Source organism: Hemicordylus capensis, chromosome 13 (genome assembly GCF_027244095.1).
Source record: "Hemicordylus capensis ecotype Gifberg chromosome 13, rHemCap1.1.pri, whole genome shotgun sequence".
Lineage (NCBI taxonomy): Eukaryota > Metazoa > Chordata > Lepidosauria > Squamata > Cordylidae > Hemicordylus > Hemicordylus capensis.
The window spans coordinates 22974140-22997037 of NC_069669.1; the positions used below are offsets into that span (position 1 = coordinate 22974140).

A 22898-nucleotide genomic window follows, 5' to 3' on the forward strand; every position below is an offset into this window, starting at 1 on the left:
ATTTAAAGAAAATGTGTCAAGGCCTATCATAAGCGATGGGATGTTATCTCACTCTAGGCACATGTACTGCAAAACTGTGATTGGCTAAAAGAGCATTTCAGTCCTGGTTAAAGTCCATACCAGGACAGCTCAAAACAACAATCAATCAGGAGGCAGCCATTTGTTTGAACTTGCTGCAGTTTTCTTTTTGTTTTTACTCGTCTGCTTTTAGTGATTAATTAACAATCCAGATATTGCAGCATTGCAACAACGCTGAAGTCTCGAGGCAAGCCATTTCCGGAGAAACCCCATTTCTCAATTAACGCACAGTCTGCCATTGTTGTGCCTTCCAGAGTCACAGATTCAGTCCCCAATATCTCCAGGTAGAACTGCCCAAAACCCTGGAGAAGGCACCACTAACCAATGCGGACAATACATAAGCCAACCGCCTGACCCAGCAGAAGGCAGCTTCATGGGTTCCTGAAGGGATGCGCAGAATCCAAAGGGTCAGACGCCACATTTGCACTCAGCAACAACACACTCTTTCGAAGGGAGAGGCCCGATTAAGAAGCAGGACGGGCCTCTGCAAATAACGGGTCTACCACACAAGCTTCCAGCCTCCAACCCATGATCCCAACTCTTCTATTACCAATACACCAGCCAAGAGTAAAGAAGAGAACCAATTCCCTCGCCCGCCCGCCCCCCCACCCACCCCACAAGGCACAACGCCCTCTGGCGGCAGGCAGCCCAGTTTCTCAGGCAGGCAGCAAGCCTCTGAGGACCACTTGCGCCTTGGAGAAGGCCACTGCCTTCAGCGTCTGCTTGTGGGTTGGCCAGAGGAGGAGGAGGAGGATCCTGCCTGGGATCCTCAGAGGGGCCCCTGGCTCTCATCCCGTCCACCCGCCACGGCTCCTTAGCCACAGCCTGCTGCCCGTGTGCTGAGACACGGGTCCTCCCTCCTCCAAAGAGTCAGTGGGGCAGCACACGAGGGGATCCACATCCAGCCCCTCCCTCCCCATTTCAAATCCTCAAAGCAACCCTGCAAAGGAGGGCAAGAGGAATGCCCGATGGGAAGGAGAAATGTGCCCCTGTACACACACACACACACACACGCCAGTCAGCGCATGTACAGGTCTATCTGGGCTGCTCAACTCTGGCCCTCCAGCTGCTGTTGGACGACAACTCCCACCATCCCTGAGTACTGGCCATTGCGGCAGGGGGTGATGGGAGATGTACTCCAACAACCTGATGCTTACACACACACACGCGCATAAACGTGTGGGCCTACATGCAGGCAGGCAAGTATGCATGCATGCGCGCGCACACACACCACACACAAAGCACCCCCCCAGCCTCACTGCCCCTGCCGCGCTGCTCTCAGCAGGCAAGGCTGTCAGGGCAGCGAACGCAACGGGCCACCGGCGCGCCTGTTTAGCGCTCACCCGTCTCTCTCTCGCTCTCTCTCGCTCTGGCGGCAGCGGCAGCACCCGGGAGCAGCCGCGGGTCGCCTTGGTCTGCGGGCCCCAGACGCGGCTGCTGAGAGCGGCAGAGGAGCAGCCAGGCCGGCTGCCGCCCGAGCAGCTGGCAACCCCGCTCCTCCTCCCCGCCGCGAGCTCCCGCTGGGCCCGCCGCACCTCTGCGGGGAGCGCGAAGGCAGACGCCGCCGCCGCCGCCAGCGACTCTTCCCGCCCAGCGGAGCGCGCTGCTGCTGCTGCCGGCAGGGCTGGGGAGGCGGCTGCTGCTCAGCTGGGCCCGGCCCCTGGCAACGCGGGGCCCGCCCCGGGAGGACAGGTGCGCGGCCCCGCCTTCCGGCTCCCCCTCCCCCTCCCCCTCCTTCCGGCCTCACGAGGGAGGGGGGCCGTGGTGGGCGGCGTCTCTAGGTGACCAAGACGAGACTACGAGCCCCAGAAAGCCAGGCGGGCGGAGGCCTCAGGGCTCGGCTCCTGGGGTTGGGTGCTTTGCATGCCGGGAGCCGTAGTTCAAGCCCGTCCTGAGCGAGGGCCCCGAGGCACGCTGGGAATTGTAGTTACCTTTGTCTCTGCTGTCTTTCCCGTCGTCCTCCGGATTGCAGAGAGCGCGTCTCGTGGGCGGCGCGGCCGCTGCTGCGGGTCCGAGTTGCAGCCCCAGCCTCGGCTGCCGCCGCCCAATACAGAGACTGATAGGCCGCTTTTTCGCAAAAGTGGCCAAGGCGGTTTACACGGAAAAAATAATCGATAGATAAATACATATATGCATTGCATTGATTGACTGATGATTGATTAAGTGCCGTGTCAAGTGGGTGTCGACGCTGAGAGACCACATAGAGAGATCCTCTGCAGGATGATGATCCGTCTTCAGCTTGGCCTTTGAGGTCTCTCCGTGGTGCATTCATGGCTGTCGTGATCGAGCCCATCCCCCTTGCTGCTGGTCGTCCTCTTCTTCTCTTTCCTTCCACTCTCCCCAGCATGATGGACTTCTTTCTCAAGGGAGCTGGGTGGTCTTCGCATCATGTGTCCCAAGTAGGAGAGTTTGAGCCTGGCCATTGGTGCCTCGAGTGGAAATATATTACATAGATACCTAGAGAGCGTTCCCTGCCCCCAAACTAGGGTCTCGCAGCCTAAAAGGCATCCCTTTCGAGGGCATCCTGCAGGACCGTCGCCAGCCTCAAAGTTGTTGGGGTTTTTTGGGGGGGGGGCAAGAAAAGCAGGAGGGGCAGTTCATGGGGACCTTTTAAATGGCATTCAAGCAACATTCAGATATAACATCATTTGTTTGCAAGAAGGAGGAGAAATTAGGTGGGACCACCAGAGAACTTAGGAGGGCAGCCCACCCAGGCCCGCCGGCCCTCTCCAACCCTCCCGTGACCAGCAGAGGGCTGCGGGGGGGGCGCAGAGCAGACTCCCAGGATCGGGGGGGGGCGCTCGGCTGGGATTGGCCGGGGCGGCGCGAGCCGAGGAGGGGCCCCCTCCGCCCGTCGCGGCCTGCTGCGGCTCGCCATTGGCTGGCCGCGGCCCTGGCCGGCGATTGGCGGGGAGGCGCGAGGCGATTGTGCCGCCGCCGCCGCCCGAGGAAGGAGGAAGGGGCGCCCGGTCTGAGCCGAGCCGGCGGGCGGGCGAAGGAGCGGAGCCGCCCGGGGGGCTCGCCTGGCCTGCGCCCCGGGCCGCCGCCGCCGCCGCCGCCGCCATCATGTTCTGCCTGCCGGAGGGCCCGGCGGGCGCGCTGACGGCGGTGCTGGGCGCGGCGCTGGTGCTGAGCCGGCGCGCGGCGCTGTCGGGCCTGCTGACCGGCGGCCTCTACCTGGCGCTGCGCCTCTTCAGCCTGGAGCCCGTCGCCCCGCAGCGCGCCCAGCTGCTGGTCCAGCCCCGCGGCAGCCCCGCCCGCATCGCCCACCGCGGCGCCGGACACGACGCCCCCGAGAACACGCTGGCCGCCATCCGCCAGGTGATGCCGCCGCCGCCGCCGCTGCCCTCTGGGAGGCTGGGCGAGGTGGGCTCTCAGGGGAGGCCCCCGCCCCGCCATGGCGTGGACGACAACTGGGGAGGGCGGCTGCTGCTGCTGCTGCTGGGAGTTCTCGTCCACAGCATCGGGGCTGGGGGGGGGGGGGGTCTGCTGCTGCCGCCGGCTGCCTGAGTCCGACCCTTGGCTCGCCCGGCTCAGCATGGTCTGCTCTGACTGGCAGTGGCTCGCCAAGGTTGCTGATGGGAATTTCCCAGCCTTGCTGCCTGGATTGGACTCGGGGCCTTCTGGCTGCCAACCGGGCTCTGCATCTGAGCTGCAGCCCCCTGGTAGGGACGGAGGGCGCTGCTTTGGACCCGGCCAGAGTCCATTGCCCATCTGGCTCAGTACTGTCTACGCCAGAGATTCTCAGGGTTGCCTTTCAAAATGTTATTGGACTTCAGCTCCCTGAATCCCCAGCCAAAGGGCACTAGGGCTGGGTGTTATGAAGCCCAATAACATCTGGGGACCCAGCGCTGAGACTCCCAATCAGTTGTGGCGTGGGGTGGTGGGAGCAGTAGTTTGGGGACCGCTGGAGTGCTAAAGGTTGCCTACCCCTGGGCTGCACTGACCCGCAGTAGTTTTTCAAGGCTGCAGGCAGGCCTCTCTCCCAGCCCCACCCAGAGATGCTGCCAGGGTCCTTCCACATGCAAGCAGATGCTCTAACACTGAGCTGTGGCCCCTTTCCCTAAGGAAGGGGTAAGTGATCTTGGCTCTCCTTCAGTTGCTGAACTACAAACTCCCATCATCCTCAGCCACAACACATTTTTTCTGGGGATGATGGGCATTGTAGTTCAGCCACGGATGGAGAGCCAAGGTTACCTTCCCCCGCCCTAAGGGGTAGATATCTTCCAACATTCACATGTAGTTCCCCATCCAAATGCAAAACAAGGCAGACCCTGCTTAGTAAAGCTCACTACCACGAGGCCAGCCCTCCTCTCCCCGAGACCTGTAACCCCCTTAATTCACCCCGCACCATATGCAAGGCTTTAAAGTAGGCCCCAGGGCTTTTCATATCCCCCTGGTTAATGATGGTTGATTTTTGGATGCATTACCTGGAGTGCAATTCTGTGTCCACTTCCTCAGCCTGGATCCCATTGGCTTTTAACAGGATCGAAGCAACCCAGCTGTGAGCATGGTTGCAGCCCAAGTGTGATAGCAACGCATAACCACCTGGAAGAAGGGAGCCTTCTGGTGCCTTGTACTGAATGGAACATAGAAAGCTGCCATATACTCAGTCAGCCCATTGGTCTCTCTCGCTCAGTATTGTCTTCACAGACTGGCAACTTGGCACTGGAAGACACCCTGGAGGATGTTAACTTTCTTAATGTTGAAACGGCAGACTGGTAAACAGACTGAAGCTAGCAACTGCAATTAAAGGAGAGATAAACAAAGGGACGATTACCTCCACTTGCTTTACAAATGGGAGTGATTAAAGTATTGGCACACTATAGGGACATGTAGATCAGTTAAACAGCAGCAGCAGCAAACTAGCAGGGGAGATGACCTACAAATATCTGTGAATCATTAATGGTAAATTTAGTGACCTTCCTTTGCCCAAGACGATCCACAGCAAACCTGGTAAGGAGGGAAATGATGACATTACTGTTTATGCTTCTGTCAGTTTCTAATCTGCTTGACAAATCCAATGCTACAATTTCCTTTCTTTATCTCCGAGTGGGGTATAGATAGCCTCTCACTGTTTGCTCTTACAAAATTTATTGTCTCCTTCAAAGTTCCCATGGTCTGCATGGAACTTCAGACACAAAACAGCCAATTTCTGTTTCAGCACGTTCCTGATTTCAACAACCGTTACTAAGTCTCATCGATGAATTCAGCTTTTTCTTAAGGCTGCACAATTGGCCAGGAACATCTCCTGCACAGCCCAATTAATTTTGGCAGAGACTGCTCAAGAATAGTGTGGCAGGTATCTAAAATGTTTGAATCACATGGATCATCTGAAGTTTGGAGAAAGAGAAGTGTCAGTTATACTCCACATACGCCTCCCCACACCCCAGCCAAGACTTTAAAGTACCCCTGGCTGAAAATCTCGGGGGTAGGATAGGACATGCTGCTGGAGGAGTGTGGCAACTAACAGAATTTAGGATGCAGTGAGACAAGAGAGGAAAAGCATTGCTGCTTGTGAACTGGGGTGCTGGAGAAGACTTTTGAGGATGCCATGGACAGCCAGGAAAACAAACCAATGGGTCATGGAACAAATCCATCCAGAATTCTCACTCAAAGCACAAATGACCAGGCTCAAACTATCCTATTTTGGACACATGATGTGAAGACCACCCAGCTCCCTTGAGAAAGGAGTCCATCATGCTGGGGAGAGTGGAAGGAAAGAGAAGAAGAGGACGACCAGCAGCAAGGGGGATGGGCTCGATGACGACAGCAACGGATGCACCACTGAGAGACCTGAAAGGCCACGTTGCAGACAGATCATCCTGGAGAGGATCTATCTATGTGGTCGCTAAGAGTCAACACAGTCTTGACAGCACTTAATCAATCAGAGTACCTGGAGCTGCAATACTTGGTGGGAATAATACATAACATTTCCTAAAATAATATTTACTGACTAAAGTAACAAATGTAACATAAATGTAACAAATGTAAAGTAACAACAGATTGCTAATATGAAGCCAAAACAAATTGCTAATGTGAAGCCAAAACCAATTTTTAAAAGTACTTTTGCCTGTGGACATAGAGGATTGTTCTTGATCACACAAAAGGCACTTAGCCTTTTGATAACTTGCCTTGGTGAATGCACTCAAAGGTCATCAAACCCCATGGAGATAAATTTCCTACAAACCCCATGGAGATAAATTTCCTACAATCTTAAATAAGATGAACACAACTGAATCTACTGTATTCATTTGAATGCAGATCATAATAATGCAGATCATAATTTCTTATCTTGTGATAAGAAATCAAATTGTACTTGTAAAAACTTGTACTTGAATGTATGATCTAGCCCAATAGAAATCACATATGAGAAAATCTATTCCAGTCAAGCTAGTTTTCTTGAAAGGTCATTGCAAGTATGTTAAACAAAACAGTCATTGTTCTCTTAATTCAGGGCTAGTTTAATCCTGCTTTATTATTTGTTTTAGAACCCGCACTTATTAATTTCCTTATCCTTTCCTAATTGCCAGTACAAGTGAACTTTTCACAGAATGGTTTCTACTTAGCAGTAGTATTTCTTCAATTAATATCCAACTTGTTAAGGTACAGAAAACATTCATTATAGTTACATCTGCCCAGAATGTGTATTTTGTGCTATGTCATTGTCATTCCTCGAGCCTAGATACCAAGTTAACACCTTTGCTAAGACAGATTCCCACATGCCTGGTCGACTTTTCAGTTGCAACTTGTTGCCATAACTAACTTAGCAACACTCACAAGGTCTAAATACTTTAAACAAGATATTATCAGAGTTTTGTGCACTTGACAAAAGAATATTCTGCATGCACACAATAAAACAGCTTCAGTATTCAGACAATTATACCATTTTGTGCCTATTAAGTAAATTTGTCTGTGCCTCTCTGCAGATTTTGCAGAGGTTATATTTGCTTTCTAAGATTCAGCATTCAGATAATTTAAAGTGTTTGGTCATGAAAGAAAGAGGCAGAGGATAAAAAGAAAGTCCATTTCGTGTTACGTGTAAAGGTGATAAAGAGAGAAGCCCATGTATCCTCCCCTTCCACAAGGTCCATCACAAAGTCTGGTAATTTTGCCAAGTATCCCTTGTCTGGCTCTTCACTTTGGGGGTTGGTTTCTAAAGCCAAATAAAATTTGTGAAAGAGCGAAGAAAATTGAGTGTGGTGCAAGTGCATAAGGGCAAGTCAATTGAACATACCAAGGATCCATTACACTCAGTTGGGATAACATTTGGGGTTACCAAAACAGGTCAGGCCACTGTGGTAGATTTATTTGAGCTTTATAATTTCCAGCATGATGTTTGCAGAAAAGTATGCATTCTTATATAATTGCCTGTTTGTGTTTACTAAAGGCAGCTGAGAATGGCGCAACAGGTGTGGAGCTTGACCTCGAATTCACCGCTGATGGCTACCCTATCTTGATGCATGATGACACAGTAGACAGGACCACTGATGGGTCTGGAAGCTTGCGTGAATTGACCTTTGCTGAGGTTAGGAGATTTAATCCAGCTGCTAAACACAGATTATGGTAAGTGAGCCATTTGTATAGCACTGCCACTCACTTCTGGAAAGACCATATGTCCATACAAGTTGAGCCCTGTTAACACATTATAGTAAACACTCAAACCATGTGTGTACAGTGTTCACAAATACAGATCTCTACAAGCCTTATTCAGACATTATGTTGTACAAGTGTGCGTTCGTACATCTGTATGTGTCAACGGCTGTACCTGCATGTACAGGCCCCTCAAATGCATGGTGCAGATGGGAAGAGGACTGCTTACCTGTGTTCAACATAAAGCTGTACCTGTGTTGTGCAGGTACATTATGTCGTACATTATCTGTACAACATAATGCTGTACCTCTGTTCAACATGTACCTGTGTACAGATCTGTACTTGTGTATACTGTACACTCATTGCATGACTGTTGAACATAATGTGTTGTGAATGCTGCTTAAGTAAACCTCAGTTCTCTTACATCTCAGTCTTCTGTGTTCTGGAGGAAGCAAGTCCTGTGAAAGTCAAGGCACACAAAGATTTACAGCCAAACCATACTGGCTTGCATTCTGTGCAGTGAGCCACTAATCCAAGGGAGAGGCATGCTTACTGCTTCCATGTGTCTCTACCCTGCCAGGGCTGCTTCCAAAGGTGGACGCATGCCTACTCAGAGGGAGCCATCCCATTTGCAATGTTACTCCCATTGGGTTAGAGTAAATAAACAGGAGTACTGACACAGATGCAATTACATACTCTTTGGTAGGTACGGAGCCTCCCCGACGTCAGAAGCAGCCCAGGCCAGATGGAGAGTCCTGGGGAAGCAACAAATGTACCTATCTCTTGGATTGGCAGCTGCAAGCCAGTGTCTATAGATTAGGGCAGCTCAGATATTGTGCTAGACACGCATGCTTTCTTCTGTAATGTTAGTTCTCCTAGTATCAGGTTAAAAAGCCTGGGACTTAACTGTGTTGGAAATAAAGTGTGTTTAACTATCTGTGGATTGTATCTTTAGACGCTTCGTGGTGACACAGTATGGATGGAAGCATTCTTCCTTCTTTGGTTTGGAAAATCCTCTTGCTGGAATAAGAGACACATTTGTTCACCCAGACTTTTAATTAGATACTGTTCTAATAGTTTGATGATTTTAAATAGTTGTAATGTTTTAAATTTTAAATAGTTGTAATGTTTTAACCTTTTTATTTGTTGTTTTTATTGTAAACCGTCCAGAGATTTGCATTTTGGACAGTATACAAATTAGTTAAATAAAATAAAGATAGATAAGCCACTGAAGTTCTCACCCTTTTCCTGTAGGAGAGATTACCGTGGGGAGAAAGTGCCGACGCTGAAAGAAGCCGTCGTGGAAAGTATGCATTACAACCTCATCATCTACTTTGATGTCAAGGGCAATGCAGATAAGGTACCTTTTCTCCTTACCTCCTGGCCAGACCGCATGGAGGAGCTTTCCCCCTTGGCCAGAGAAGGGACGGGGCTCTTCTGCCAGGGCAAAGAGGCTGTTCTCACACACAGCCTAGCCCAGGCTAGGGAAGCCCAGCCTGCTTTAGGCGCTGCGCGTGAGAACTGCCGGGAGCAGGCGCTCCCTTAACCCAGACTTCCTGCTCATGGGTGAGCTCGGGCTGCTTCCAACCCGGCCACACACACAGACGGGTGCCTAGAGCGCCTGTCTCCTGGGGAGATCCCGCAGGGCGCTGCGTTTGGTGCATAATAGGATACCCAGAGGCCAGAAGGCATTGCCCAGGCTCTCTGAAAAGGGACCGTGTGGGAGTGTAGACAACGCTCCCACCAACAGTTTGGCAGTCAGCGGGGGGGGGGCAGGGAGGTGAGTGAAGCATCCTTTTGAGAGAGGCTGCAGGCCAAAGCTCTGTCGGCACCTTACCTTGAATGGCAGTGCGGGTGCTGTTTTCCATCTCCGTCCCGACCCTTCAAGCTACAACCATTTCTGGAAATTCACCTTGCGCTGCTTTGCAGACCATTCATGCATCTTGTTCTCTGGCAGGCAGTCACAGCCCTCAGACACCTCTACCTAGAATATCCTCGGCTGTACAACACCAGCATTGTATGTTCTTTTATGCCAGATGTGGTCTATAAGGTAAGGCTTCTGCGCAGGGCTGTGCTATGACCTTGAAATTTCCGGTCACCGTTACAGTGCGATTAAGAGGGTCGTCTTTTGGACAACCACAGTGATAGTCGTAGTACACAGTGATATTTCTTACGGGGTTAGGAGAGTATGTTATAGGTCGATGAAGTGACATAAGGAAACACCAGGCTGCTTTGTTCAGTATTCAGGCTCTTGCATCCTTCCTCCCATTGCAATATAAGCATCAAGCCACACGTGAGGCTGGCTCACCCGATCTTCAGCAGGATAGGACAAGTTTGGGAGCTGCGTGCGAGTTGAAAATGAGGTAGATATTCCCCTTTAGGGGATGGGGCCACTCTGGGAAGAGCAGAAGGTTCCAAGTTCCCTCCCTGGCAGCATCTCCATGATAGGGCTGAGAGAGACTCCTGCCTGCAACATTGGAGAAGCCACTGCTCCCAGTCTGTGTGTAGACAATACTGAGCTAGATAGACCAAGGGTCTGACTCAGTCTATGGCAGCTTTCTTTTAGGAGGGGAGGAAGTCATTGGGTGCTGGCTATGACGATGTTTCCTCCTAGAAACGTGCCGAGTAGGACGATGCCCATTGGAGCTTGCACCCCTCTCGCACACAATCACCTTCCACTCTCTCCAACCTAGTTTTTAACTCGCATAAAACTGGGAATTGGGAGCACACTCCACTCCTGAAGCTGGGCACTTTCTCCTACTCAGTTAAGTCATGAGAACAGCCCTAATTAGTTTTAAAAGACTGGGAATGAGATACTGTTTTTCCCCTTTCTGTCAGGCATTGACATTACTGTCACTGGCTCTTCAGTTAGAAATTAGATTAAGATTGGGCTAAATTGGATTGTGCTGATCTGTTTACTTTTGCAGTTCTTTGTATTATTATCATTAGTTGGAGGAGAAGGATTGTAGAATTATATCGCACGGGAGTGAGGTCTGAAGCAGACAAACCCCACCGTCAGCTCTCCATCTGTCATTCCAGCTTCTCCACTTGTTCTTCTAGATGAGGCAAGCCGACAAGAACGTGGTCACAGCTCTGACCCACAGACCGTGGAGCTTCAGCCACCTGGGAGATGGGACCCCTCGCTACAAGTCCCTCTGGAGACACTATTTAGCCCTGGTGATGGACGTCATCTTGGACTGGAGCATGCACAATTTCCTGTGGCAGTTATGTGGCACTTCCATTTTTCTGGTGCAGAAAAATTTCGTTTCACAGTAAGTGGCAAACCTTGCCTAAGCCTGTCACAGGCTTGCGGCGATCTAGTCCAGCTGCACAGGCGCGCCTTGCCTTTCTCAAGGGCCGTTGGGCCAGACAGACAAGGCCCAGTGGCCGCTCCGCCCACCCCCACGCCACACACCTGGAGGTTTCTTTATTTTTATGTGGTGGGAGGCCTCGTGGCGGTGGGGGTGGGCACCCAAATGACCTAGGTGCACCACTAAATGCCCCACCATTAAACCGAACAGGTGAGAGCGCACCTGTGGAGAGGGACCAAGGGGTGGTTCCCACCATCAGCTGACTGGCAAATCCCAGAGCACCAAGCCTTGGACGCTGCTCTGGAGCATGTTGGGCCAGCTGCAGAAAGATCCGGATCCAAGGTTTGTGCTGCAAGCGACCAGCATTCAACCAGGACCAACTGATGAATTCCAATCCCAGAGTCAGGACCCCAGTTCAGTGCCGGTCAGTTGGCCGGGATGCAGATCTGGGGCCAGGAGGGGGCTTTGCAGCCCACACAGCACGCTCCATGGGAGTCTGTGCAGCGTAGTGACCCGGGATTTGGAGTAAGCAAACATCGCATTGAACATGTGCCCTAGCCCTCAACAGTCAGGATGCTTTTCACATGGAAGAGGCCTCACAGCCAAGGCTGCCTTCTCTTCCAGCCCCACTGCTGTCCCTTGTTCTCCCCTCGTGGCATTTCTCTCTTGCTCCTTTCAGGGACTACGTGCGGCAGTGGACTGCCAAAGGAGTGCATGTGGTGGCTTGGACAGTCAACACCTTTGCAGAAAAGATGTACTATGAAAACGTCCTCCAGACCAGCTACATCACCGACAGCTTCCTCGAGGACTGTGACCCTCACTACTAGTTTCCAGCCTTTCCTGGACTTCTCTGGGTTTGCTGCGTTAGGCAGCTTGAATGTCATTGGGAATGGAATGTCAAGGGTGCATTTGATCACGGGCGCACTGCATGATCCAAGGGCCAGTTGGATCGGAATGTCTCACGGTGCTGGTCAGAGACTCAAATTCTTGATCCAGAAGAAGAAGAAATGGGTGTGCAGCCTATAAGTACAGACTGAATAGAGTTAACTGACTTGGTGACAATCTATATGCCTAAGATTTACACTTTTTGTGTAGAACTAAGTCTTGCAGTTAAGCCTTCTGATATCACTGGCATGACTTGGAACCCATTAATCAAACTGTGCTTACAGAAGGAGTAGCATAGGTGCTTGCCATGGCAGTCCAGGACCAGGCCTGAAGACAGCAGCATCCTTTCCGAGGGGCACATGCAGTCATTAAGGGACATGTGCTCAGATTCAAGACAGGGAAACAGTCTGAGAAAATGCAACAGGCTGGATTAAAATGTAGGGGTGGTGAGGGGGTATTTTGCAGGCACACGTGGGGAGCAGCTGATAGCAGGGAAGACCACCAGATGCAGCTCTTCTACAAACCCATTCCAAAGTCCAGTTTGGTACTTGTGCTGCATCTTTTTGAAGCAATCCTATACACATGCAGATCTATATTGAAAATTGTCGCCCATGCAGTGCTTTCAGGGGTTGCTCTTATGAGCATGATCAGAGAGTGGGTTTTGTGGCAATCAGGTCCTGTCTGCAGATTTATTCTTAATAAATGTATGAGAATGACCAATTCCAAAGTAACTTTTTCATCGGCACTCAGGATTACTAAAAAAAACCAAAACCCCCAAAACTATGCTGTGAGCATTATATGCTACAACAGCAGAGCCTGTAGTTATGAAGCTTTCTGTATCGCTGCTCCAAAACAGGAAACAGGCAAAAAGGAAATAACTTTACCATTTATGGCAGGAGACATAGGGAATAAAATATCTGACAGAAAAGGTGCAGAAAACATGAGCACCTGAAGTAAATCCAGAGCAGACATTTTAAAAAGCATAAGTACCAGAACAAATCTTAGACACACTCTGTAAAAAATTAACTTTTTAAAAAGGAAGAAACCAGTGCAGTAAGTGTCTCATGCAGCTGAGCAGAGCGAAACCCCCTGATTTAGATAGATGCAATCATGAGTCTGGCAACTAGGCACCCAACAAGCCCTCTTGTTTGCAGTTCAAATTGCTAGTTTGGCTGGGGGCAGAGACTGGGCCAGCTGGGGGTTGAAATGGCCACTAATAAGCAGGCCCTTGTCAGCTGCATAACCCGTACAGCTGCAAATTCTCAGATAAAATACGCCTCTGTTTACAAAGCATTACAACTTGTTTTGCAAATGATGTAACCTCAGCAGTTGTTCCATAAACGGTTTAAAACTGAAGAGCAATTAAGTAAGGAATGTTATTGTACCTATTTTGCCATTGTGACACAACACGCACGAGTTGGTTTTATCATTGTATAATTTCTGTTTTAAAAAAAATACTCTGATTGGAACAGCAAAAATAAAGAAGTTCAGGTAGAAGATTCTCAGAAATGTTTAGAGAACTGGACTTGGCAATGTTCACCAGAGATAAATTCCATCAATCCAGCAGGCGGCCTTTTATCTGTGAAAAGGGTGGCTTCATGTCTCCTTAAGTATGGACAAGACCTGGACTTCAGAGGGAATCCTGACTTGGTGAAGAGCTACATTCTGATTTTAGTATCTTGCACTGTATTCTCAAAGTCACAAAACAAAATTGCAACTTTTGCATAACAAAACGAAAGTGGAAAAGTGCCATCTTTGATGCAAGAATTCCTGCTCTTCTGGAAATCGCTACAGAGATCTCCTGGGTGCAAATAACAAAGTGCTGCTTCATGATCTGGACTCCTCCGACTCCTCCTCTTCCAGGCCCCATTCAGCCTCCTGCCTGGCTCTCAGGGCCAGAGCAAGAGCCTCTGAAGCCCCAGCACTCCTGTTGGCCTGGCGATCTTCTTGGGCTGCTGGAAACCAAGGAAGGAACAGAAAGCAGATCCCGTGAAGTGGGGCTGCACCACTGCAGCCCTCTAGCTGTTGTGGAAGTACAGCTCCCAGCATCCCCAGCCACGGTGGCCAATAGTCAGGGATGATGGGAGCTGTAGTCCAGCAACCACTCAGGGGCTGAGGCCATGTGGCCCTGCAGGAAAGCAGCAGCACTGTAGTGACATCTGCCAGAACATGCCCCCGTTCCCAGTCAAAGAGCAACAGGCATCATGGAATGCAAGCTGTGGCCTCCTGTCCCTCATTCAGAGAACTTGATCTTTGGCTACGGAAGGAGGCCAGATGGGCGAGTGCTTTGCAGCCATCCTCTCCCCTGGCACCTCCAGGGCTCCTATGTGAAGGTCAGCAGCCGGAAGAAGGGCCGGACTGGACTCCATCCTGAGATTTAAGCACAGTTTTACTAGGTGAGAACAAGAGTCCACCTATGCATGTCTGCTGTCTTCTGCTTAGCTGTCAGTAGGAACCGAGGAAGCCGCCTGATCTCATAGCTCAGACCCTTGTTCCATCCAATTCAGGATTGTCTATGCCGACTGGCAGCGGCTTCTCCCCGGTTGCAGGCAGGAGCCCCCCTCAGCCCTGTCTGCAGATGCTGCTGCCAGGGAGGGAACCTGGGGCCTTCTGCATATCTCAGTGTCTTACACTTCTGCCTATCCCCCCTGCAGGCACATCTGAAAACCTGTTTGGGTATGGCCACCAAAGCTCAACTGGAAGCCATGCTTTTGAAGTGGGTTGCCAGTCCTGGCTTGGAGGCAAATGTAAACCATGGTTTACTAACTCAGATGCTATAAGCAAACTACGGTTTGCCTAACATCGGAAGTAGGGAAGGGAACCCGAGTTCATGTAGGGAAGAGGGAGCAAGCTCATGATCGTGGTTTGACTGTTCCATCTTATCCAGCCCAGGAAAATAAGGTATGTTCCTTCTGCCCATTCCCCCTATATAAGTAATTCGGAGATTCAAACCATTAGACTTCCAGTTTTCACCCGTGTCCTACTTATGTCAGGTTTCTTGCTTACCATGAGAGAAGGTGGTCATTCCAAGCATTCCAGTGGGCTGAAAGGGAGGGAAACAACACACTGATCATGCAGGTCATCTTTTTTCCTCCTTGCATTTAATATCCCCTGAAGGAAGCAATTGGTTTGCAAAGCCCCTCACCAACTCCCTGTGGCCTGCTGGAAGCTCCTAATCTTTCATTTCATCTCTCTGAACAGGATCTATGGCAATCTCTTGGTCTTTTAGTGACCACTTAACCCAAGTCCAGCAGAGCCATTTCCCAGTGGTTTCTACAAGTTGCATTTCCCCCTCAGCTGTAACAGGTTTCCTCCTCTTGAATGAGAACATCTGTCACAACAAGAGTCAACTAAAGGATTAAAAACCACAAGGGGCAGGAGGCATTTCAATTCATTTATCATGTGTCCAGTTATCATATGCAGTTTGAATACCTTTGCAAGACTTGCTGGCTGATGTTTTCATAAGATACTGACCGATTTGGAGGAAAGGGTGGTATCTCCAAAGATACCAGTAAGGCTTAATAAATGTGGCAAAATGCAGAAGCGAAGCAAGAGGAGCTAAAGCAAGGGGCTCCCAATCCTTTTAAACAAGTTGTGCCCCTTCTGCCACAAAACTTCAGCTCAGATACCCCACAGAGCTTGACAGACAGACAGACTGGCTGCTGCAGTCTGGCTCACACCTACATTAAGTTGCTCATAAGCAGTCTTCTTGAAATTAATGGGACAAGCTCATTAATTTCAGCACAATATTAGAGCACAGGAAATTGCCTACTCTGACTGGCAGCAGCCCTCCAGGGAACCAGGGAAGGATCCTCCCCAACCCTGCCTGGAGAGGCTGCTGCCTGCCAGGGACTGCACCTGGGACCTTCTGCAGGCCCAGCAGGGGCTCTGCCACGGAGCAGTTCCGGCTCCAGCAGCAGACCTCCTCCTCTGGGCTGTGCTACAAGGCCCTGTGGCCTGTTCCCTAGCACACGGCGAAACCTTGGCAACGTGCGCCCACACCTTGTGCTGGCACACACAGACTAGTCCGAGAGAGAGAGAGATGTTTGTGCAAGGGCAGCATTCGTCTGGATGCCGGCCACTGAATGGGGGCTGCGAACGTATCTCCATGGTTCCTTCCTAACACAACTATTTCACACACATGCGGAAAAGCTCACCCTTGTTTGCTCTTGCCCTACCTCAGCGTAAGAGTCTCTCTCCTTCCTCCTTGGAGAACCTTCTGCGTAGTTGGGTGGGAATGCTGGCGTCTGCTGTCCAGGCAGCTAGGCACATGCAGACAGGAAGAGAGCAGGAGGCATCAAGAGGACAGACACGTGGGCTGAGATTCCCTCCACCCAGCGCCCATGGTTAACTGCCAGGAGGGCCCCTACCAATGTGCTGTGTTGAGCATTTCGGAGGCAGCACTTTCTTTGCCGTTTCAGTATTGTGTGGCCAGAGAAGCCCGGAAGCACTCAAGATGCTTGTGGGGGCTCATATTTGATGAGCCTTGCTCTTCGCTGGTAGTAGCAACTTACGTAGGGAACTGATCAAAACCCATATACCCGGGATCCATTACAAGGACAGGCACCCTTGGCGACTTGGGAGTTTTTATTTATTTGTTTGTCTGTTTTTAAGGGCTTCCTCTGTCATTTCACATTTGTGTGGCCACTACCTCCATCTGTTGGCAATATCAAGGAACAACAGTTCACTGTATTATAACCTCCAATTCCCCAAATTTAGAGTAGGCTGCCAATTTGTAGAGGACATTATATAGTGACCCGCCCAGGATCTCACCATCAGATCAGTCACACAAAGTTGGGAATAACTTGCTTTCTAGGACCTTTTCCACACAAAACCACCCTGCAAAACCACTGTGTGGCCAGGATCAAGAGGTTTCTCACAGACAGGTATATATATTTTTATTACTTGGGGGGAAATGGACACAGAATGAAAGCACTACTTATAAAAATGCTTTCTTTTGCTGGCCCATATATTACTTTATTTTAGCTTCTATAGGGATATCTGTAGTGTGTATAACACTCCATTTTTGGAAAACTTCTTGGATCATTCTGACAAATTTTGAACCCAATTTCTTCTTTAAGATTATGACAATAAAATTTCTTATTCATTTGCAAAGTTTTGTCTTACAGCTAGCAGAATTTGTAAGGATATGACATCTAATTGAATAGCTAAGTATTGTTTTCTATTATTTTCATCATCATAAATTGTGATAGGCTTTCCCCCCATGGGTTTTTATATTTATATATTCATTTTATGAATTCAGTTACTTTGTATATTATGTACTATATTCTTTGTAAGTATTATGTTTTATTTCCTTTGGTCGGTGACTGAAATAAAGTTGTTTGTTGCTGCTGCTGGTGTTAAATTGGCCACTATGAACTAAATTGTGTTTTTACACCACCTTGATTTCTTATACTAATGATAATTCTGAGTCTAGTTCTAATTACTAGTAATTGGCTTTTTTACAGTATGGAAAAAAATACTTTATTTCTTTACAGCTTTTGTACACTTCTAAACTTCCAAGAAGCTTTCCAAAGAGAACAATCCATGAGATCCCATTATCACAGGAAGCTGCCTCACGCCAAGTCAGACCCTTGGTCCCTCTAGCTTAGGATTGTCTATACTGACTGGCAGTGGCTTCTCCAAGGTTGCAGGCAGCATCTGTACCGGAAGATGTACCTTTTGCAACCCAAACAGATGCTCTGCCACTGAGCTATGGCCCAGTCCCCAAAAGGTGGCCTTCACAGATCTCCCATCCAAGCACTGACCACACCAATGCCTGCTTCTCCTCAGCAAGGTGGCTGCATCGTGTGCCCTTAGACCATGCTCTGAACCCATGAAGAAGGATATACAACATATACTTTAGCTTGGAGGGAATGAGCAATTCTCCAATACCAACTGAAAGATGCTCTCTTCAAAGGCAATTCAAAGCAACATGATTTTCCAAATGCTTGTATGTGCGTACATACGTACGTACATCTTGCATTGCTCAGCTTGGTGTGTGGCCCTTTCCTGCCAACATTCATAATGAACAAGCAAAAGTTCAAAGCTCACATTCTTAACACCAACCTCTGGTTGCCCTCCCCGATTTGGACGCTTAGCTGCCTGTAGCGCACGTAGTTTCTTCAGCAAGAACATTTTATCTTTGCCTTCCTACAAATAAAGACATAATTGAGTATGAGAGGAGTTACAGGACCGGCCCAACTCCAGTGAGGCCAGGATTTGATCATTCCTGGCAAATTCTTTTACTTCTTCTCTCAAAACTAGACAGAGTTGCTACTGATGGGTTGGGGGTGCCTGTTCACAAGCTGAGGCAGACACACATCAGAGGGGAGCAGTCCGCTGTAGGTGAGAGGAGCCTTTGCTGCCCTCTAGCGGCAAGAAGCCTCGGAACAGGGATGACCAACTCCCAAGAACAGCTGGGAGGACCCAACTCCTCCTCACCCAGCCTGCCACTCCTGGGCGGAGCTTGCCCGCCTCCTGCTGCCCCATCATCTCTCGGACTTCCCAGTGTGCCTCCAGTGGTGGGCAGGACTGCAGAAGGCCACGGGGCAAAGACTGAGAAGGGAGGGAGGAAGTCCATTTCACCCGCAGAGGAGACTGGCACCAGGCGGCAGGGTAGCCAAGTCCCAGTGGCAGGGGGAGCACCAGGAAAAATACTGGAGGGAGGCCCACAAGGGGCAAAGTGCACTTCTGGGCTGTGACCCACCTGCTGCTATATTTCTGAAACAGAAATGGGGGGCAGCTACTTACCCAAAGGGCACTTGACTTCCCCCCACCCGACCCCACTTAGCCCCCTTGGCCTCTGGAGTCACCCTTGGTCCTGGATCAGAAATTAAACTTAACCCAGAGGGCCATATTCCAGAAAGCAAATTAAATCAAGTCCACAAATGCCACTCACAAGCTTGGCAACTAGAGGGTCAATTAGTTACACGCCCCCCTCCGCGGGGGCCGTTTCAAGCCAGCTGCCCCCAGTCGCTGCCCCCTCCTGTATCACGGGGAGTGGCACTCCCAGGGCAGTCACTCGTGCTCACGGACGGAGGCAGCAGAAGTGCCACTTCCCGGGACCCTTTCCGCTCTTTGCAGCCTTATACCACATGCAAGGAACTGGCCAGGAAGTGACCAGCAGGATACGTAACTTCCACAGAACCGCAAAAATACAGACGGCTTGGTCACCTGCGGTTCCTGCCAACTCACAGTTATCTGGAGGGCAACAAAAACATACGCGGCAGAGCAAAAACTGGTCTCTCCGACGGCTGCAAGTGGCACTCAGAGACCTACATGATTACCACAGGCAGCCAATCAGAAAGGGCAACTTTGGGTGCCATTTGAAACTGAAAAGGAGGAGGGACTCTGGCCACACTACGTCTACAGCTGGATTCTTTTTATCTTATATCTCCCCAAGAGCTGGAAATGTTATGATCCTTATGGACGCATAACCTGAGCAGCTGCGGGCGAGAGGCAGGCAGACCAGTTGTGGATACATAATCACCCAGCTGCAGCACACTTGGGGTAAGCCACAGATCAGTCGGTTCCACAAACCTGAGGGAGCCCAAAACTCCCCAACTTGCACAAGTGTAACTCAAGGAAGCGGAAATAAGAGAAAACCAGAAGGGCGGAGCTAATGGAACTCAGGGGGGTGGGGAGAGGAGGGCTCGAACAAAAAGAAAGGAAATTTATCAGCTTGAAGAAGACTCCCTAAGGACAGGCACTTCCTGCTTCTGAGGGGGAACGATGCTTAGGAGCTTCACCACGCTCAGGCAACACATGCTGTGCACACTAGGGATACGGTGCAACATTCTGTACATTCTGTCTCTCTCTCCCCCTGTGCAAACAGCCAATGCTCTTTCATTCGAAGTGTGAAGTTCTCTTTCCTTTTACTGAAACAGAAATTATTATTTTTGCCCACAAGATGCCACCAAGATCAATGAAGATGGCCATCTGGTTCACAGGCTGCGGCCTATGAACCACTTACAGCACACTTACATTGATAATCTGCTCTTGCAGCAGCTTCACCATTATCTTCCGGCCATCTATGATCTGCCAGTACAGGTAGGTGATAACTCTAAAACAGAGCAACACATTCGGGTCAACCCACCATTGATAACTAGCATCCACACCTCTGCTTATTAATAGCTAAGTCAAAAGCATGTCCCCACATGCTTTTATATGATTTATAAAAACAAGAGTCCCTGAGAATGCCAGAAAAATTCCATCTCAATCCCAGTCCCCGCCACATCTTGATATAACAGCTGCCAGAGACGCAACACAGCAGAGGCCCACCATCTCCTCTCCATTCCGACACCTGCAAGGGCTGCTCTCGTTTCCATCAAAGGGGTGCTGCCAGGGAAGGGACACGGTCCGATGCTGTTTCCCCAGCCCAGAGGCAGTCCTTCCGTGAGGCCGTGGGTGGCAGGCCCCCTCAGGGGGTGGGTTGGGGTGGCAGTGGCCTCCCCCCACTGCTACTGCACTGGGAGCAACTCTGCAGGACCAGCCTGACTTGTGCAAGCTTTGCAAACGCTTGCAAACCGCCTCTCTGCAAACCCTTTGCAAAAATTGGGGAGGAGAACTGGCCCTGCGGTAGTGAGCATGAACAGTCCCCACCTTGGTTTGCATTGGGATGGGAAACCACGTGAGTGCTGAGAAGAGATTCCCCTGTGGAGATGGGGCTGTCGCTCAGTGGGAGAGTACCTGCTTGGCACGCAGGAGGTCCCAGGTTCACCCCGCAGCAGCATCTCCAGGTAGGGCTGCCTGAAACCTTGGAGAGCTGCTGCCAGGCAGCGTACCAATCCTGAGCTAGATGGACCAATGGTCCAACTTGGTCGAAGACAGCTTCCTAGATTCCCAAGCCCGAGGAGAGCAGAGGAGGCTGATGGCCACCTCCCCACCCCCCAGCTGGGCCCCACACCAGTTTCAATGCTTGCAAGGGTGAGGTCTGCAAGTGGGAGCTGGCCCCCACCCAAGGCCTTTGGTGCCGTGCCTCAGCAGCCCCCTGCCTTGGGCTGCCAAATAGCTCTGAGATCCTTTTGTGTTCTGTAACAAGACTGCTTCCTGTGGGATGCTCCTTTTTGTCTGCTGAGGTCTGGAAGCAGTTGGGGAGTCTATGTGGCTTAGATCAGGGGAATTGTTGGGGAGGGAGAAAGGGGGTAACCTCCCCCCCACCCTCAGCACCGTTGCTTTGATCGGAACCCCTTTTCTGGTTTTAGCCATAAAAAGCTCCATTTTAAATATCCCTGCTAAGGGACTGAGTTGCATTTCAGCAGTGGGCCACTTTCACTCTTTGTTCTGCTGACTTTCCTGCAGAGACACTCACAAAACAATGACGGACAGGATGAAGAAGAAATGTGCGCTTTCAATGAGGTTCCGATAAATCCACACAACCCACATGGAGCCGGGATACGTGGTCAGTACTGCTACCCAGCCAGAAATGGCCTGAAATACTGTCACCAGACCTCGGAAAGGACCACATGTTTGAGAAGGCTGCAGTCTGGAGAAAGGAGGAAGGGATGGTTTAGAAAGACATTCACCTCCATTTCGCACAGGATTCTGAATCAAATGGTACGCATGATTCAGTACTATCCCCTCATGATACTAGAGTCCCAGGTGGATCTACTGCTGTTGCTTTGGGCTCCTCCATTACAACAGACCCGCCCCCACTCAGGCCTGGTTTCTCAGTATCAGTTGCCTCTGCTGGAGTTAGAATGTGGGACTGTGGACCAGAGAGACCTGAGTTCAAGTCCCCGAGTGACGAAGTTCACGCAAAGCTGATTCTGGGCTAGTGCCACCCCACCCCCATCTCTTTCAGCCAGACCTACCCAACAGGGCTGTTGTGAAGATAAAAGAAAGTAGCAGGCCCTGTACACTTCCTTAAGCTCCTTGGAAGATGGGGAGGGCAACAAAATTAAACTAAGTAAACAACACACACATTATAATGCCACAAGTTTCACAGTGTGATTCTTCAGCAGGGGCATAGCAAGGATGAAGCAGGCCCTGGGATAGGACATGATCATGGGCCCGTGCCTCCCTGGATCCCCCCACCCTTCTCCTTCCCCTCATATTTTTTATGCAGAAGAATGTAAGGACAGGGCGGAAGACAACACATCTCCAGCCCTTTCTCTAGTTTCTGTGTAAATAATAACACACTCCCCTCAAACACAGACGAGTTTCCATTCCCACTTACACAAACACACACACACACACACACGTACATTCCCCTGGCTCAGAAACATTTGTTAAAAATAATAAACTACAATTACTTTGCATATTCATACATCAACAATGCTCCATTCATTCATTCATTCTCTCTCTCACAAGCACACACACACACACCCCAGCCAAAGTTTCCCATGGCACAGTGGGTCCTCGGCGCTTAACGCTGGGACAAGTCTTGTGATCAGAACCAACAAGGTGCCAATAAGTCGGGGAGGCAGGAGGGGGGCGGGCGAGAGGGCTGTGGCCCGGTCAGTGCCCCCACTCCCTCCCTCGGGGGTCCAGGGACATTTGTCCCACCTCGCTCAATGATAGCTAGGCTAGCCCCTGGCCGTTAGCCAGATGCACATGGATTGGTATTGACTCTTGGCTCCTTGGAAGGGCCCAGAGCAAGTATCTGAAAGGGGGAGAGATCTTTCTTACCTCCATACAGTGACTGCGATTATAGAGAGGACTCCAACAAAGGAAGGGGAAAAAAGCAGGAAAATGAAGAGAGTGTTCATCTGAGAAGCTCTCCAAGCTTTTTGGGGTGGCTGGCAGTTCATCATCAAACTGACCTTAAAGAACAAGGGATGGAGAAGATTGGGGTTTCAAGGCACGCAGCAGAAGTCAACAAGGTTTCGAATGGGGGGAGTTCACTTGAACCCACAAACCCAAGATCTCAGGTGACTCGTGTGCTGTCCCACTCAGCCACATGACCTTCTCATGAATTGTTCTCACGATCCTACTTAGGGTAGGAGATGTGTCCTACCCTCGTTCAGGAGCTGTGTGTGCCCCCATTTTCTGCTCATATGCAAGTTAAAACCAAGGTCAGAGAGGCCA

At 50.3% G+C, this 22898-nt stretch overlaps 3 protein-coding genes across 25 annotated transcripts in view; 1 reads left to right on the plus strand and 2 right to left on the minus strand.

Annotated features, from left to right (window-relative positions):
* Window positions 1-2532, minus strand: part of CCP110 (centriolar coiled-coil protein 110) — a 28677-nt gene extending 26145 nt beyond the window's left edge. For 2 of the 7 annotated variants that reach the window (XM_053276063.1, XM_053276064.1), the window contains exon 1: window positions 2010-2532. In XM_053276063.1, the coding sequence (XP_053132038.1) occupies window positions 2010-2219 (210 nt within the window). In that variant the 5' untranslated portion in view covers window positions 2220-2532. Of the gene's footprint in view, window positions 1-1421; window positions 1919-2009 lie in introns of those variants that run through there. The other 5 variants (XM_053276067.1, XM_053276066.1, XM_053276062.1 and 2 more) reach the window with 5 other exon arrangements.
* A 342-nt stretch (window positions 2533-2874) lies between these two features.
* Window positions 2875-13364, plus strand: GDE1 (glycerophosphodiester phosphodiesterase 1). 5 transcript variants are annotated; one of them, XR_008311973.1, is made up of 7 exons: window positions 2875-3399; window positions 7469-7644; window positions 8926-9031; window positions 9629-9721; window positions 10732-10943; window positions 11193-11324; window positions 11662-11799. XR_008311973.1 is itself a non-coding variant. In XM_053276095.1 (6 exons), the coding sequence occupies exons 1-6, from the start codon at window positions 3145-3147 to the stop codon at window positions 11807-11809; spliced, it is 990 nt and encodes a 329-aa protein (XP_053132070.1). In that variant the 5' UTR covers window positions 2875-3144; the 3' UTR covers window positions 11810-13364. The 5 variants fall into 5 exon arrangements, 4 of the variants coding, with proteins under 4 accessions (XP_053132070.1, XP_053132073.1, XP_053132072.1 ...); XM_053276095.1 differs by lacking the exon at window positions 11193-11324 and having other exon boundaries at window positions 11662-13364; XM_053276098.1 differs by lacking the exon at window positions 11193-11324 and having other exon boundaries at window positions 3271-3399; window positions 7473-7644; window positions 11662-13364.
* The window catches only part of TMC5 (transmembrane channel like 5), a 53942-nt gene continuing 44328 nt past the window's right edge, over window positions 13285-22898 (minus strand). For 11 of the 13 annotated variants that reach the window (XM_053276075.1, XM_053276074.1, XM_053276073.1 and 8 more), the window contains 7 exons: window positions 22500-22633; window positions 21181-21354; window positions 19854-19932; window positions 17922-18020; window positions 16046-16129; window positions 14874-14910; window positions 13285-13822 (listed from right to left, as the gene is read on the minus strand). In XM_053276075.1, the coding sequence (XP_053132050.1) occupies window positions 13695-13822; window positions 14874-14910; window positions 16046-16129; window positions 17922-18020; window positions 19854-19932; window positions 21181-21354; window positions 22500-22633 (735 nt within the window). In that variant the 3' untranslated portion in view covers window positions 13285-13694. Of the gene's footprint in view, window positions 13823-13863; window positions 14238-14873; window positions 14911-16045; window positions 16130-17921; window positions 18021-19853; window positions 19933-21180; window positions 21355-22499; window positions 22634-22898 lie in introns of those variants that run through there. The other 2 variants (XM_053276079.1, XM_053276080.1) reach the window with 2 other exon arrangements.